The sequence below is a fragment of the Sinocyclocheilus grahami genome, unplaced genomic scaffold, assembly GCF_001515645.1.
Source record: "Sinocyclocheilus grahami isolate Dianchi unplaced genomic scaffold, SAMN03320097.WGS_v1.1 scaffold117.1, whole genome shotgun sequence".
NCBI lineage: Eukaryota > Metazoa > Chordata > Actinopteri > Cypriniformes > Cyprinidae > Sinocyclocheilus > Sinocyclocheilus grahami.
The window spans coordinates 1,518,611-1,532,425 of record NW_015505296.1 but is presented as its reverse complement, the minus strand read 5'-3'; the positions used below and the strand labels follow the sequence as shown (position 1 = coordinate 1,532,425).

General features: G+C 37.8%; 1 protein-coding gene across 3 annotated transcripts in view; it reads left to right on the top strand.

Annotated features, from left to right (window-relative positions):
* LOC107589545 (tRNA (adenine(58)-N(1))-methyltransferase catalytic subunit TRMT61A-like) overlaps nucleotides 1–13,124 on the top strand; it is a 13,848-nt gene extending 724 nt beyond the window's left edge. Inside the window, exons 2-5 of one of the 3 annotated variants that reach the window (XM_016278027.1) lie at nucleotides 412–468; nucleotides 740–1,115; nucleotides 5,863–6,129; nucleotides 12,293–13,124. In XM_016278027.1, the coding sequence (XP_016133513.1) occupies nucleotides 785–1,115; nucleotides 5,863–6,129; nucleotides 12,293–12,612 (918 nt within the window). In that variant the 5' untranslated portion in view covers nucleotides 412–468; nucleotides 740–784 and the 3' untranslated portion in view covers nucleotides 12,613–13,124. Of the gene's footprint in view, nucleotides 1–411; nucleotides 474–739; nucleotides 1,116–5,862; nucleotides 6,130–12,292 lie in introns of all 3 variants that reach the window. The other 2 variants (XM_016278026.1, XM_016278028.1) reach the window with 2 other exon arrangements.
* The last annotated feature ends 691 nt before the right edge of the window (nucleotides 13,125–13,815 follow it).

Here is a 13,815-nt window from a genome sequence, read left to right as displayed (position 1 = left end):
TTTTTTGTTCATTCTGTAGGTATGTGTACGTATTAACCTATAAATAAAAGATTACCGTGTTATACGTCAATAAAAAAATTATAACCGTTTTAATTGCTTTATTGTGTGTGTTTGTATATAAATCAACATATTGAAACAATATTAAACTTTTAAAGTCAGTTTTCTACGATCATTCTAACACTATTATATTTTTAATAATAATATTAGGCTTTTTATGTTACTTAATTGGTTTGAGCGTTTTTGTGTAATTTATTTATGAACTTAACATAAAAGGGAAATATTTCAAGTTTTGCTAATCAACCTCTAAGTCTGACAAAAGCCAATAAGACATAACCCTACAAGAAGTAACAGCACTGTGGATTTGTAATGGTTGTTTTGTGTTTGTTGGTTTGTCTCACTCTAAATGTACAGGAATTGTGAAATTATCAGGATTTAAAGAGACGGACGACTTTGATTTGACCTTCTAAAGTAAGGTAACTCTACCTCAACTTTAGCTCTTAATTTGCATCCTTTTTGACATCCCGCGGTTGTTCAGAATCCATTTACTGTTAATAGAGTTTGACCAGAGAGAACATTTCTTAAAAGTCTAAGTTTTATAGAAACACAACGATATACATTTTTTAAAAAAGTTGGTATGACTATTCACTTAAGTCTGTAAAGTAATATGAGTGAATGCAAATAGGAAAGTAAATGTTTTGTCTACCAACTTATGAGAATAATGTGTTTTCGTTCATGGCAGAGTGTAGGCTGCACTCTTCATTGAAGCTGAACCCCGCTGAACCTCATGAGTTTTGTGGAATACTCCGAGATCGTCCAAGAAGGGGATGTCGTCATTATCTTCCTGGGTCATGAGTCCATGATGCCTATCAAAGTTCAGTCAGGAGCTCAGACGCAGACCCGCTATGGGGTCATCCGGCACTCCAGCGACCTGATTGGACAGCGGTTTGGTTCCAAAGTGACCTGCAGTAAGGGTGGTTGGGTTTACGTGCTGCACCCCACACCAGAGCTGTGGACTGTCAACCTTCCCCACCGAACACAGATCCTCTACACCACAGACATTGCCAACATCACACTGTTGCTGGAGCTCAAACCGGGCTCTGTCGTCTGCGAGTCAGGTAAGAACGCGTCTTTCTTCAGCTATGACCCATCAAAAGGTTTTTATTCAGATTTTTTTTTTAGAGATCTTCAATACTCAGGGTTACAGAATTAGATTTGAGTTGACAAAACCAAACAAATCCACTCAGGCACACTGATCATCTACTTTCTCTGTCAACTCAGGCTTTAAAATTGTACTAAAAATTCAAAGGTTTTCGCATACAGATGAAAACGCCATCAGAAACTATTCCAGTTTACACAGATCCGTGAAAATGACTAAAAACACAATATTATTATGCATGCCTGGCCAATAGTTGGCGATGTGACTTTGTAAAGAAACACTACGTGCCGACACACACGCATTCCTATAGACTGAACACGTAATGCTCATGGGAATGACCTCACTGTTTTCTCAAATTTTCATAGTATACACAGAGAAAATAACTGTATCGTTTTCAAAAACTTGCACTTCTTCAGTGCTCCCCAGTTGCGTATCCAAATTGCCACTGTCGTGTAAATGAATGACCAAAATGCAAAATTTTTGGCTTTAGTTAAAAATGGTGTCGTGTAAATACCTCCTGAGTTCATGGAGCACATGCACATGAAAGCGTGTCATCAGTAGCAAACAGCAAACCAAAAAACACTCAAAGTTGGTGCAAACTAAACTAATACTTATCTGGCTAGCCAGCTAAACTGGCTTCATGCTATAAAATGAAAGCACGTCTCAACATGTAGAAGTAGGCTACTTTCAATTTCAGTTTAGTTTAAAATAAGTTTAGCTTACTTGTCAAGAAGAAACTCTGCAAGTTTGTCGTATCAATAAAATAAAAAATATTCCATCAAATTACATCTTGTAAAACACTGCTACTGTTTTCCCTTGTTTTACCCTGTTGTCTGTCTCTGTGTGTTTTGGAAAGTCTTTGAATTTTAGGCTTGCACTTCTGTAACGGACAATTACTTCACAACACATTTGCATTTTCATTATTCTCTCATGTTGGTAATTGGTCACATGACATGCATGTAAGCAGAAAAAAAATCACATAGGCCTATAGAATGGTACATAAAACCACAAAACAATTTTTCATATATTGGAATTGCGATTTGAGCTGTGATATGACATTTTATCCATAAACTAATTTCATGTCTCGTATTGCTACAGCTGAGACATCCAGAGACAAATAACACATACTCTACTGCAAATGAAAATAGTTACTTTTAAGGATGTTCAGACTTCACTCTTTTCAAGAAACCTATGCTGTAAACAACTGCCCACAAAAATGCTGACAGTTATGTGAATGTAAATAAAATAAAGTGAACCTAGCACACATTGCATTCCCAAATGCACATTAAATTCACAGAGCTTGCAGAGATGGAGTTCGTGAGAAGCAGCGTTTACTGTGAACCGAGCTGCTCTGAAAGCAGTCTTAGAAGCCGCAAGCGTGTAAATGAACACATTGCCACTCTTCGCCCAGCATAACAGATTATATACTTAATTAAATCAGCTTTTGTTTTGAAAATCTCGATTTGATAAGATATATCAAGTTTGTTTTTACTTTGATTAATTGTGCTCCTCCTTGTTTATTTTAATGTTACATTCGTTTTCATTAATTATTGCCTTTTCATCATCTCATGAACCCCTGTTTGGGAAACCCTGGTTTATATCATTGCAAAATGTAAACTGCATTATCGCACATCTCTATACAAAGCTCGATATAGAAGTGTATCCAACCAACTTTATCTGCATACATACGGTATGCTCATGAAAAGTGATTATATAGGAAATATAGATAATATCATGATTATGTAAACTGCTTTGAAACAATGTCTATTGTACAAAATGTAGTTAGGTTGCAGTGGGCAGAGTAGGTTAGACAGAGAAATCTTGATGGAGACGAGATTTTTTGGCTAGTTGACCCATTCAGTAAGTGCTGGGCCTCTTGTATTCTGAATGAATCAATTAAACTGCTGTTGAGCGTACACACACACACACAACACACTCTGCTCTGTCCTCAGTGCCCTCTAAACACATTGAGCTAGATGTGCTTTTAACATGTTGATATCTGAGCAGTGTTCGGGTGAGGCTGACTGCCACAGATTTGGCATATGTCCAGTATTGATGCTTGTTTATCATCATTCAAGGATACTATGGATACAAGGATACTAAAGGACATTTCTTTTGAAACTTTCTGTGTGTTCTTTCTCCCCTGCTGAGCCTCTCATCTTACGTCAGTCATTCAGTTCTATCTGAATGCAATACTGTAGACCGAACATTGACCCTATTGTTGCTATGAGAACAAAAGGCATGCTAATAATGGGGTCTTGAAGAGGAAGATGGGCCCTTAACACCAGAACGTGTTCACATGCACGTGCATCACAATTTACACGCTCTTGCACATGTGACTGCTGTATTTAACTTTAAATTACCACTTTTGTATGCATGTGTTTTTCGCCGATATATCGTGCATCCCTAGTTTATATCATTGCAAAATGTAAACTGCATTATCGCACATCTCTATACAAAGCTCGATATAGAAGTGTATCCAACCAACTTTATCTGCATACATACGGTATGCTCATGAAAAGTGATTATATAGGAAATATAGATAATATCATGATTATGTAAACTGCTTTGAAACAATGTCTATTGTAAAAAATGTAGTTAGGTTGCAGTGGGCAGAGTAGGTTAGACAGAGAAATCTTGGAGACGAGATTTTTTGGCTAGTTGACCCATTCAGTAAGTGCTGGGCCTCTTGTATTCTGAATGAATCAATTAAACTGCTGTTGAGCGTACACACACACACACACAACACACTCTGCTCTGTCCTCAGTGCCCTCTAAATACATTGAGCTAGATGTGCTTTTAACATGTTGATATCTGAGCAGTGTTCGGGTGAGGCTGACTGCCACAGATTTGGCATATGTCCAGTATTGATGCTTGTTTATCATCATTCAAGGATACTATGGATACAAGGATACTAAAGGACATTTCTTTTGAAACTTTCTGTGTGTTCTTTCTCCCCTGCTGAGCCTCTCATCTTACGTCAGTCATTCTGTTCTATCTGAATGCAATACTGTAGACCGAACATTGACCCTATTGTTGCTATGAGAACAAAAGGCATGCTAATAATGGGGTCTTGAAGAGGAAGATGGGCCCTTAACACCAGAACGTGTTCACATGCACGTGCATCACAATTTACACGCTCTTGCACATGTGACTGCTGTATTTAACTTTAAATTACCACTTTTGTATGCATGTGTTTTTCTGATTAGTTTTTATAACAGGTTTTCTGTTATTGGAATATTCATGGTAGTGGACAGAATACTAAACATTCATGTAGTATTTCTGCTATTCTCTTGTGAAAGTACTGGAGATGCTTGCTTTTGCCATTTATTGCAGTCAAGTCCCCTTTATTCATATAGCGCTTTATACAATACAGATTGCGTCAAAGCAGCTTTACAGTGTTAAACAGGAAAAACGTGCTGATAATGCAAAAGGACAATAGAAAACGGTCAGTTTTTCAGTTGGTGTGCTATTTTGCACAGCAACTTGATAAGCTCATTAATTCTAATTCATCTCCTTGACAAAAGCACACAACAGTGCAATGAACTGGAAAATGTAGATCATGAGACTGTGTGCAAGACGCTATGGTGTTGTCAGTTCCTCTGTCAATTACTTTTTTCTCGCTAATATAGGTGAAATCGCTCTGATTTTGATTATTTGATTGATACTATTATATACTATCTGAATCTTCTTGTGTATGTAAAGATGGTCTAGTTGCACAGAGGAGGGTATTGACTACATTTATGTACACGTTGTCTAGTTGAGGTCATTTTGTAATTAAGTTTATGCCTTTATTTGAAAAAGATGTTCATTACAGATGTATTCCAGTGACAAGTAAAAATGTAATCACCGGGAACTCTCTTTTTGCACAGATTTCAAGATTGTTTATGGTGCATATTATGACCCACATTTTGATGAACACCGGAATATGCCAGTTGTGGTATTGAGATTTCTAGTAGCTGAAAAATTTGCTTAAAATAGTTCACTCAATGAAGAGAATTGTCATTATTTATTTATTTTCATGTCATGTCATGCCAAACCCATAAGTTTAGTTCATCTGTGAAACACAAATGAAATGAAGAGATTAAAAAAATAAAAAAAACTAAGAGATTTCTGTCCGTCTATTGAAAGTCCAGTTCATAAAAGTAAAAAAAAAAAACTTTGTAAAAGTAATTTAGGCTCTTATTCACACAGACACATTGAACAGTGCACATAACGTAGATTACATCAAATGTGGTGGATTGAAACTCAAATGTGTGTGCTGATCAATTTATATGTGAATAAAAATTAAATGCAAATTATGGAGAAACGTATGGATTAATTTTACAATCTCTTTATAAACTTTTTGAAGCTTGAATATTTTGGTGCAATAGAATTTCAGTGGTGGGACAGAAATCTCTCAGGTTTCAATAAAAATATCTTCATTTGTGTTTCAAAGATTAACCAAAGTCTGGTGAGTAAATTCATTTTTGGGTGAACTATGCCTTTAATATTATGGTAACGAGGTGCATAATTGGAATATGACCAAATTCTGATTCATATTTGGAGTGTCTGAAGCTGTTGCATCATGTGTAGGCATCTAAAAAAACAGGGTAATTTGTATTAATTTTAATATTGAACTTTTAATATCAGTCTAGTTAATATCAAACTCAGACCTCTTATTTCCATGGCTTGTTATCACAGTAGGTTTTGTGCCTGTCTTCCAGGTACAGGCAGCGGCTCTCTGTCTCACTCTATTCTGCGGACCATTGCTCCAACCGGCCACCTGCACACAGTGGAGTTCCACGCTCAGCGAGCCGAAAAGGCCGTCCAGGAGTTCAAGGAGCACAAGGTGTCTCACCTGGTTACTGTTAGAAACCAGGATGTGTGCAAGGATGGCTTTGGCATCACAGGAATAGCTGATGCGGTTTTTTTAGACATCCCCTCTCCGTGGGAGGCAATCACACATGCCAAGAGTGCCATGAAACGCAAAGGTGAGAGCACATAACTGTGAAATAACTAAAACGATATTACCATATTAATGCTAAATGTCATGTGGTACTCTGTCGCCATGACTTATTCCTCACAGATGAAGCCACTGAAATGAGTCTTCAAGTTACAAGATATAAATACCACAGTGACCTTTATGAACACAAAACTTCAGACACTTAAGTGGTATTGGCACAAAAATGTACAGTTTGCAATTACTTATTAAAAGTACTGTGGAAGTGTGGTACTTTGATACAATATATACCGTGGTACTGTATTTACGTGGTGCTCCAAGGTACTTCAAAGAATAACATAGTGAAATAAGGATATATTTTCAAAAGAAAAAACCATGGTGACACCATGTTTAAAGGTGCAGTGCGTAATATCTTCCTTAAAGGGCAAAAACAACAATTTAGTTTAAAAAAAAAAAAAAAAACTAGGGACATTGTGTGGGTATATTTCTCATGAGTTCACAAAAAATGATGAAATAATTCATTTAAAACGTTTTGGATTAATTAACATGTTACATGCAATTGTTTTATGTGTAAATGCATGTAAAGATTATAAGAGTATAATATCAGAGAGGATCTCCTTGCGATCTTTTCTCAAGTCTCTCCGTTTCATGTAAGTGGAATTTTTTCCTCACTTTACACTACACCCCCTCTTGAAGACTCGCAGTCTATCTGATTTGGAATATACACACATGCTGGATGTTTTTGCTGGCAGGGTAATGACCATAAAGGGGCAGGCGGAGAGACTTAAGTGAGCACAGGCAGTGCTCTGTGAAGCTCAAACACACATCTGTTGGCCTCTTTCTGTGTCTTTTGACAAACTGACTTGTGTTGTGCACTACTTATCAGTTTTCAGCACAGAAAAGCACAGCTCTGGCTATGAAAGCTTTGGTTAACTACAAGCCAGTTGTTCTTGACTACTAACATCCTTCTCACTACATATACATCTTATTACCTTGATGCAACAATCAGAGTTTGTAGTGATTGAACTGATTCTTCATCCTATCTGTTTCTTTATTTCTTCTCCTTTTTGGCCTGATAGTTGGTCTTGTTCTCTGGTTTAAGTGCATTGAGAATCCCAGCTGTTGGCGTGACTCCTTTCTTTCCCAGACCCAGTTGCCAGGAGACTTGATGTCTCTGTTTATGACTGTTTTCATGGAAAGGCCTTATTCGTCAATGGAATGACAGCATAAACTTCTCTCTCTCTGTCTTGAAATATACTTCTGTTAGTGCTCTTCACTGAGAGTCTTTATCCATACATCACCCTGTTTCAAATTCTAGAAGCTGCCTGCATAGGCAGAATTTCAAGGCATCAGCAGTGCACTCCAGACACAAAAGCAATTCCAAAAGAATCTAAGATCCTATCTTTTGGCCAAATTCAAAAGGCTAGATTTTAAAACACTATAGGTTGACATTGTAAATAGTTTGAGGTAAATCAAGGGAATCACACACAAGTTGTCCAGAACACAACACAGACACACACAAACAAACATGTGCCTTGTTGCCAGGAGACATGTGACAAATAAAACAATGTTTTCTTGCGTAACATTGGTTCAAAATATCAAACAATGTTTGCTGTCCTCCAATCAATACAATCCCTTAATACATTCCAGTTCCACTGCAAAAAAAGAGCCAGGGCATTTTTAAATATAACTCCGATTGTATTCATCTGAAAGAAGAGTCATATACACCGAGGATGGCTTGAGGGTGAGTAAATCATGGGACAATTTTCCATTTTGGGTGAACTATCCCTTTAAGAAGAATATGGCAAATGTTCCAAATCATTGGTCATTAGTCATATGCAGCAGCCGAGGAGGGCAGTAGACAGCAAGGTAGTTCTTAAGGTTTTGGAACAGAGCTGATATTTAAGCAATTAGCTATGAGAGACTTTATTGTGAACATAATAATGGTTAAAAGGGTTATGAAAGATCATAACCGTTGATGAATTATGAATTTTAGCAGGGCTTAAAGGTATAGTTCACCCAAAAGTGGTAATTCTGTCATTTACTTACACTTATGCTATTCTATACGGTACCTGTATGGCTTTCTTTCTGCTGCAGAACACAAAAGAAGACCGAATTGTCATTTTGGGTCAACTATCCCTTTAACCAATCAGCATCCATGGGCTGAACTATTTGTTTCATAATATAATTTTGTTTAGACACCATTTGTGTTTTAATCTATTTACTTAAGTGGATCCCGGATTCAGCTCCTGTGAGAGTCTTGGCACTTGGATCAGAGAAAAGGTAAACTGAACCAGTGCTGGATTGGTTTCTTACAGTGGTTCCCATTCATTATAGTTCTATAATGAATGTTGAAAGTAAGGGATGGGGTCATGCTGGATTAAGTGAATGTGATTTGCATTGAATCTAAAAAAAGATCCAGAGTGTAAACTACACCCATTAAGGTGTCTTCCTCAATATACTCCTCTCCTCACAGCACCCTCTTACTCTGATCAGCAGTGGCTATTCATTTGCATGTTAGTAATACCACCTTTAGTCCAAATTCCCTCCATTCGTGTTAGGGAAGAAAGATGGCAAAGGAGTGGAAGAGAATCGCCGTCTCAAACACTTAACCACCCTTCCTCCGTTTATCCAGGTTATTATGAGACCGTTTAACAGTAAGGCAAGAATATGCAAACATGAGCATGTCGACTGCTCTCTGACCCTTTACATGCTTTACATGAGCTAACATGTTTCCAGTAATAAGGAACCATATTCTCTACGACATCACTTCCTGACTATTCTCAGCAGGCCTGCATGAAATCTGCGCCCACAGAGGTTGCTGAAATCTTTGCAGATTTCTGTTCTTACTGTTTTTGTTGTTTGAGCAGCCTGACAGAGTGTGACGTAACTATTGGCTCAACCAATGATGTGATTTTTTGGGGTGGGCTTTTTACTGTGGCAGTTAAAGGGTGTGTTTGTGTGTTTGTTTGAAGACAGTCAACGGTTTTGCAGTTGGGTTTGATGCTCCTAGTGAAATACATGCGCTTTGCATCCAATCCACAGAATTCTGCAGATTTACACCTGAAATGAGTGCAGAAAATATGTGGAATATATCACGTCACTGTCTGGGTCTGCTAATAAGTTTAAAACAGTTAATACTGCTTGAGGTTTGTGGATCTACATAGAAAAAAAACAAAACAAGGTCACAGTTGCATTTCCTTAAAAAGCACTGAAAAAAATGTTCTTGTTCCATATTGCCTACTTCAAGTTTCAGGCTTAATTTGACATCGGCCACAATAGTGAACTTCCCTTTCGGGTGTTTGATAAGGTTTTACAAATAGTAACGTTTGTTGCTGTTCAACAGGGAGATTCATTTAAGCTACTAATAAACAGATATTTATGTTTGCACAGAATGTAACACAAGTGCTAGAGATTTGTGTATTCATTCAGTGGTTTGATAAAGAACAGATGCAAACTTGAGGCCAAAGTTAGACATAGGCAGTCACACGGAGATCCAAACATTATTCATGTAAAAGAACAGTTTCTGGGAATTTTCTAAATAATAGTTTTACTCCACTGAGTCCATGAAAGTACATGCTGAAGTGTAATATTCTGATGAAAGTATGGATCCTAAATTTGAAAGTGTACTTTGGTGTTGTACTTGTGTGCACAGCCGAACACAGCCTTTCAAAATATACTCCATTTGATAATGTGTGCAAACACAGGTGCTCGACAAGTACACTATAGGGATTAATTCTTGTACATTGATTGTGCATTTTTTCTCCAAAAGTTGAGTGATTAAAAAGAAATAATAATTTGTATTCGTTTAAACTAGCTGCGTGTTAATCCCCTCTGTGAAGCGATGGCCCAGGTCAGTGTTGCCACTTTGTGGATAAACTAAATAGTTAAAAAATACATCAGATGCTCCGATCGATCGGCCGGAGATCGGTATCGGCCGATAATCACATTTTATGACTCGATCGGTACTCACTACACTTGGCTGATCTCACAAACACACACACACACACACACACACATGAAATTATTTAAAAAAAACATTTAGTTAATATTTGCATCATTTATGATTTATTTGATCCACCCGCGACTCACCCTCAAACAATCAGAATGCATTTTTTATTACCCGACCCGCGGATTATCCGCAGCGCCCGTGGATATAGGAAAAGCAAAATATGTTTGCTGCGTAAATCAGACGGACTTACTGAACATGCAAATTCATTCTCTGCCAGCAGGAGGTGCTTTAAAGCGGGAGAAACAAGTTTCCCCAGTAACGGCTGTACACAAAGCAGCGCTGAGCTCACAAACGCTGCTTTATCAGGCATATAACATGCAAGATTAAATGAAAATGACATTGAAACTTTTCTAAAGATAGTCTTCCTTCAGAATTACAGTGATATAAAAACACCCGGGCCTCGTTTAGATTTTTAAACATGCAGTACATGCTCATGTTTATTCAACGAAGCCTTTTGGAAATCAGTCAGTTTTGATATTGTGGCGAGTGCCACAAGTAATAAATGTATGGGAAACACATCCCACAGCACAACCACCTGAGCCCAACTTCAGTCTACTCATCACCTTCACTTTAACTGCGTTTGTAGCTGGCGCCATAGCCAGACTGATAAACAAACACAGACCGGAAGTTAACTTCGGGCCAGGCGCATGCGTCTATATAACGCTTAAAGCATCGGTATTGGCCGATCACCATGACAAGAAATCGGTACTCTGTATCGGCTGCAAAAATCCTGATCAGAGCATCCCTAAAAAATAGTTAAAAAACATAGTTAAAAATAGTACATAGTAAAACAAATGCATATTTTGTAAAAAAAAAAAATCAAGCTGCGTTTCGCACACTGTGCACGGCATATGCGTAAAAACGCAAGAATATTAAAAAAAGCCAAAATCCTTACATATCTATGGTTCCACCCCTTTCTAGCATTCTCACCTGTGAAAGGTTATCCCGTTTCTTTGGGAATTTAAATCCCGGCGGTTTTTACAACCATCGGCTTTACAGGATTGTGGCATCTTCGAATATTCATTGATTATTATGGTGAATGATGTCAAGTTGACCGTTGCAAGATGGCGGATGCGTCTATGTGCTTGGAGCTGTCGAATGAGGCATCTACTTATACATATCTATGATATTACACTCGTACTCAATTTTTCTAGCCGCGCATATTTTGTACTTTGCATGCTTAGCTTACACATGCGCCTTAAACTTCTTTGCACTAATTAGTTGGCCACTAGGTGGCAACACTGACCCAACCTGTTGCTTTACCATTGTTGCTATTGAAGAAAAAAAAACGGAAGAGACCGAACAACAAATTGCTGTAGATGTGATTTAAAGGCCCCGATATACTTCAAGGGAAATCGAAGAACAAACTGATGTGATGTCATTTCAAACAAAATACGGCCAAAACGAAGTTCGTTTTGTGTTCATTTTTGGAGTTCGAAATGGCTTGCCAAAGTGAACTTTCCGAGAAATTTCGACTGCAAAACAACTTTGTACTACCATTGGTCCATGACAATTACGTCATAGGAGGTGTGTGCTGAGGCTCTGCCTTCTATCACATGGAACCTTTTTCTGGGTTCATTTCGTCTGTCGAGTTTTATTGATTCCCCCTTCCCCGCTGGATTGTGTTCACATGGTGTTTTTTGGTTTTGAACCACAGTATGTTTGCCATCAGAGTGGCAGCTGTTGTTCACTAATGACTGTGCAGGAGAAGACGGTGAAATGGATGGATATCGTTACTTGCTTCTCACTTTTGTACATTGGGTTTTGTTTCCAAAGTGCCAACACAGAACGGCTCATGTGTCTACTTCTCATGAACGTAATGCAAAGGTTCAAAAGAATGTGGGAGTCAGTTTCTGCCGAAGGCAAGAGGAAATGAGATATAAATTCAGTCATGCTTATCTGGAAAGTGAATGAAAAAACACGTAAATACAGTTTGACCAATATTTTTGGGTTTGGGAACATTGGGTTCACATCAGAAAAAAAACATATCGGAGTTTGCATGAACCATACCCCAAATCACCCTTTTTTTTAGGTGGACTTGTGTACGATTTATGGATGCGCATCTGAGTTGAGTAAACAGCATTCACGTTATTCAAACAAACCAAACTAGAGTGAAAGCCCCCTAAAAAGTCAGTCAATAATTAGCTCACTGCTTCTCTTTTCTTCTTGGCTTTGTCTTCAGGAGGTCGTCTCTGTTCCTTCTCGCCGTGTATAGAGCAGGTCCAGAGGACTTGTGAGGCATTATTGGACCATGGCTTTGAGGAGATCTGCACATTGGAGGTTCTGCTCCGTGTGCATGACGTTCGTACTGTCACTCTGCTCTTACCAGACTTCGGACCGGAGCAGGACTCTGCCGACAGCAGCCAGGTGGCTTCAGATCTTAGTCAAGATGAAGTCCCAAACACTGGGAACACCTCTGTGATCTGCAGGACTGCCACACCTCCCAGAGAAATGGCAGGACACACAGGATACCTCACCTTTGCTACCAAACCACGCAACTAGAAGCATAACTGAAGCTGATGGAGACTGTTGTAGAGTTTGAGTATAAATGCAAACTCTCTAAATATCTTGAATGCAAGGACGTCACCTGTACACACCCTTTGTATGGTCTATTTTTATTTTTTTTTAGCTTTATTTAGATAAAAGAATGGTTAACAGCTAGATGGGCTTTTACATTAATGTAACAGTTCATGCTATTAAAAACTCAGTACAGGTTGATGCTCCTTTTTATTTGTTTGCTGCTTTTTTTTTTTTTAGTAGATTGTTTTACTACAATAAATTATATTGGAATGGGAAAAAAAACATCTTCATAGTTTCTTTCTCTTGTGCTGTTTACATGGCAACTTTGTATGACTGTCTGCTGCTGAATGCAACTAGTACACAGATATCTGACCTCTCAGAGAACACAAGATAGAGTGACTTGGAAATTTATGCTCCCCATGACGTGCTTTATTTTAGAGCAGAATGTCAGTCAACATTATGAAAGCTTTTATTGTGGGGTTTCCATTTGTGTTCATTTATGTGGTGATAGCAGTGTCTTGCCACTAGTGCTCTCAATTCAAGGCTGTTATGGCCTGTTCTGTATCTGTTGTGTATGTTACTTTCTTGCATGTGGAATGTAAGATACTGAAGAACAATGTGCCAACATCTGGTAAATGTTCTATCTGAAATTATCTGCTGAGAGCTCTTCTATTTATGGGTCCATAAAAGGCGTTCCTTCTGCAATCTGATACCTTCACGGATGCTGTATAGAGGTGGATTTATTTATTATTCTCTCTCTCTCGCTTGCTCAGTGTGTTATAAACCTTTTGTGCTCTATTTTGGGAAACAGGGAGGGTATGAATCTTACAGTCAGAGATGTAGCTACAAGCTGTGTTTGGAATGGTATACTAGCTTATTGTACATGATATACTTCATACTGCATGCTATTTAAAAAGAAAAAAGTTAAACCGGATGCATTAGGCAATGTTATTACTTTAAACAGTCATAAGCTATACCATCTCATTGCACATTCAGTGGTCAGTTACCATCTTGGAAATTATAAATGTTGATTTGATACCATAAAAGCCTATAATTATTTTCATGTGATGGTTATAAATAGACAGTATTAAAATATGGAGAGAAAAATAATAGTAAAAAAAAACAGTATTATGTTATATATATATATGTGTGTGTGTGTGTATATATATATATATATATATATAT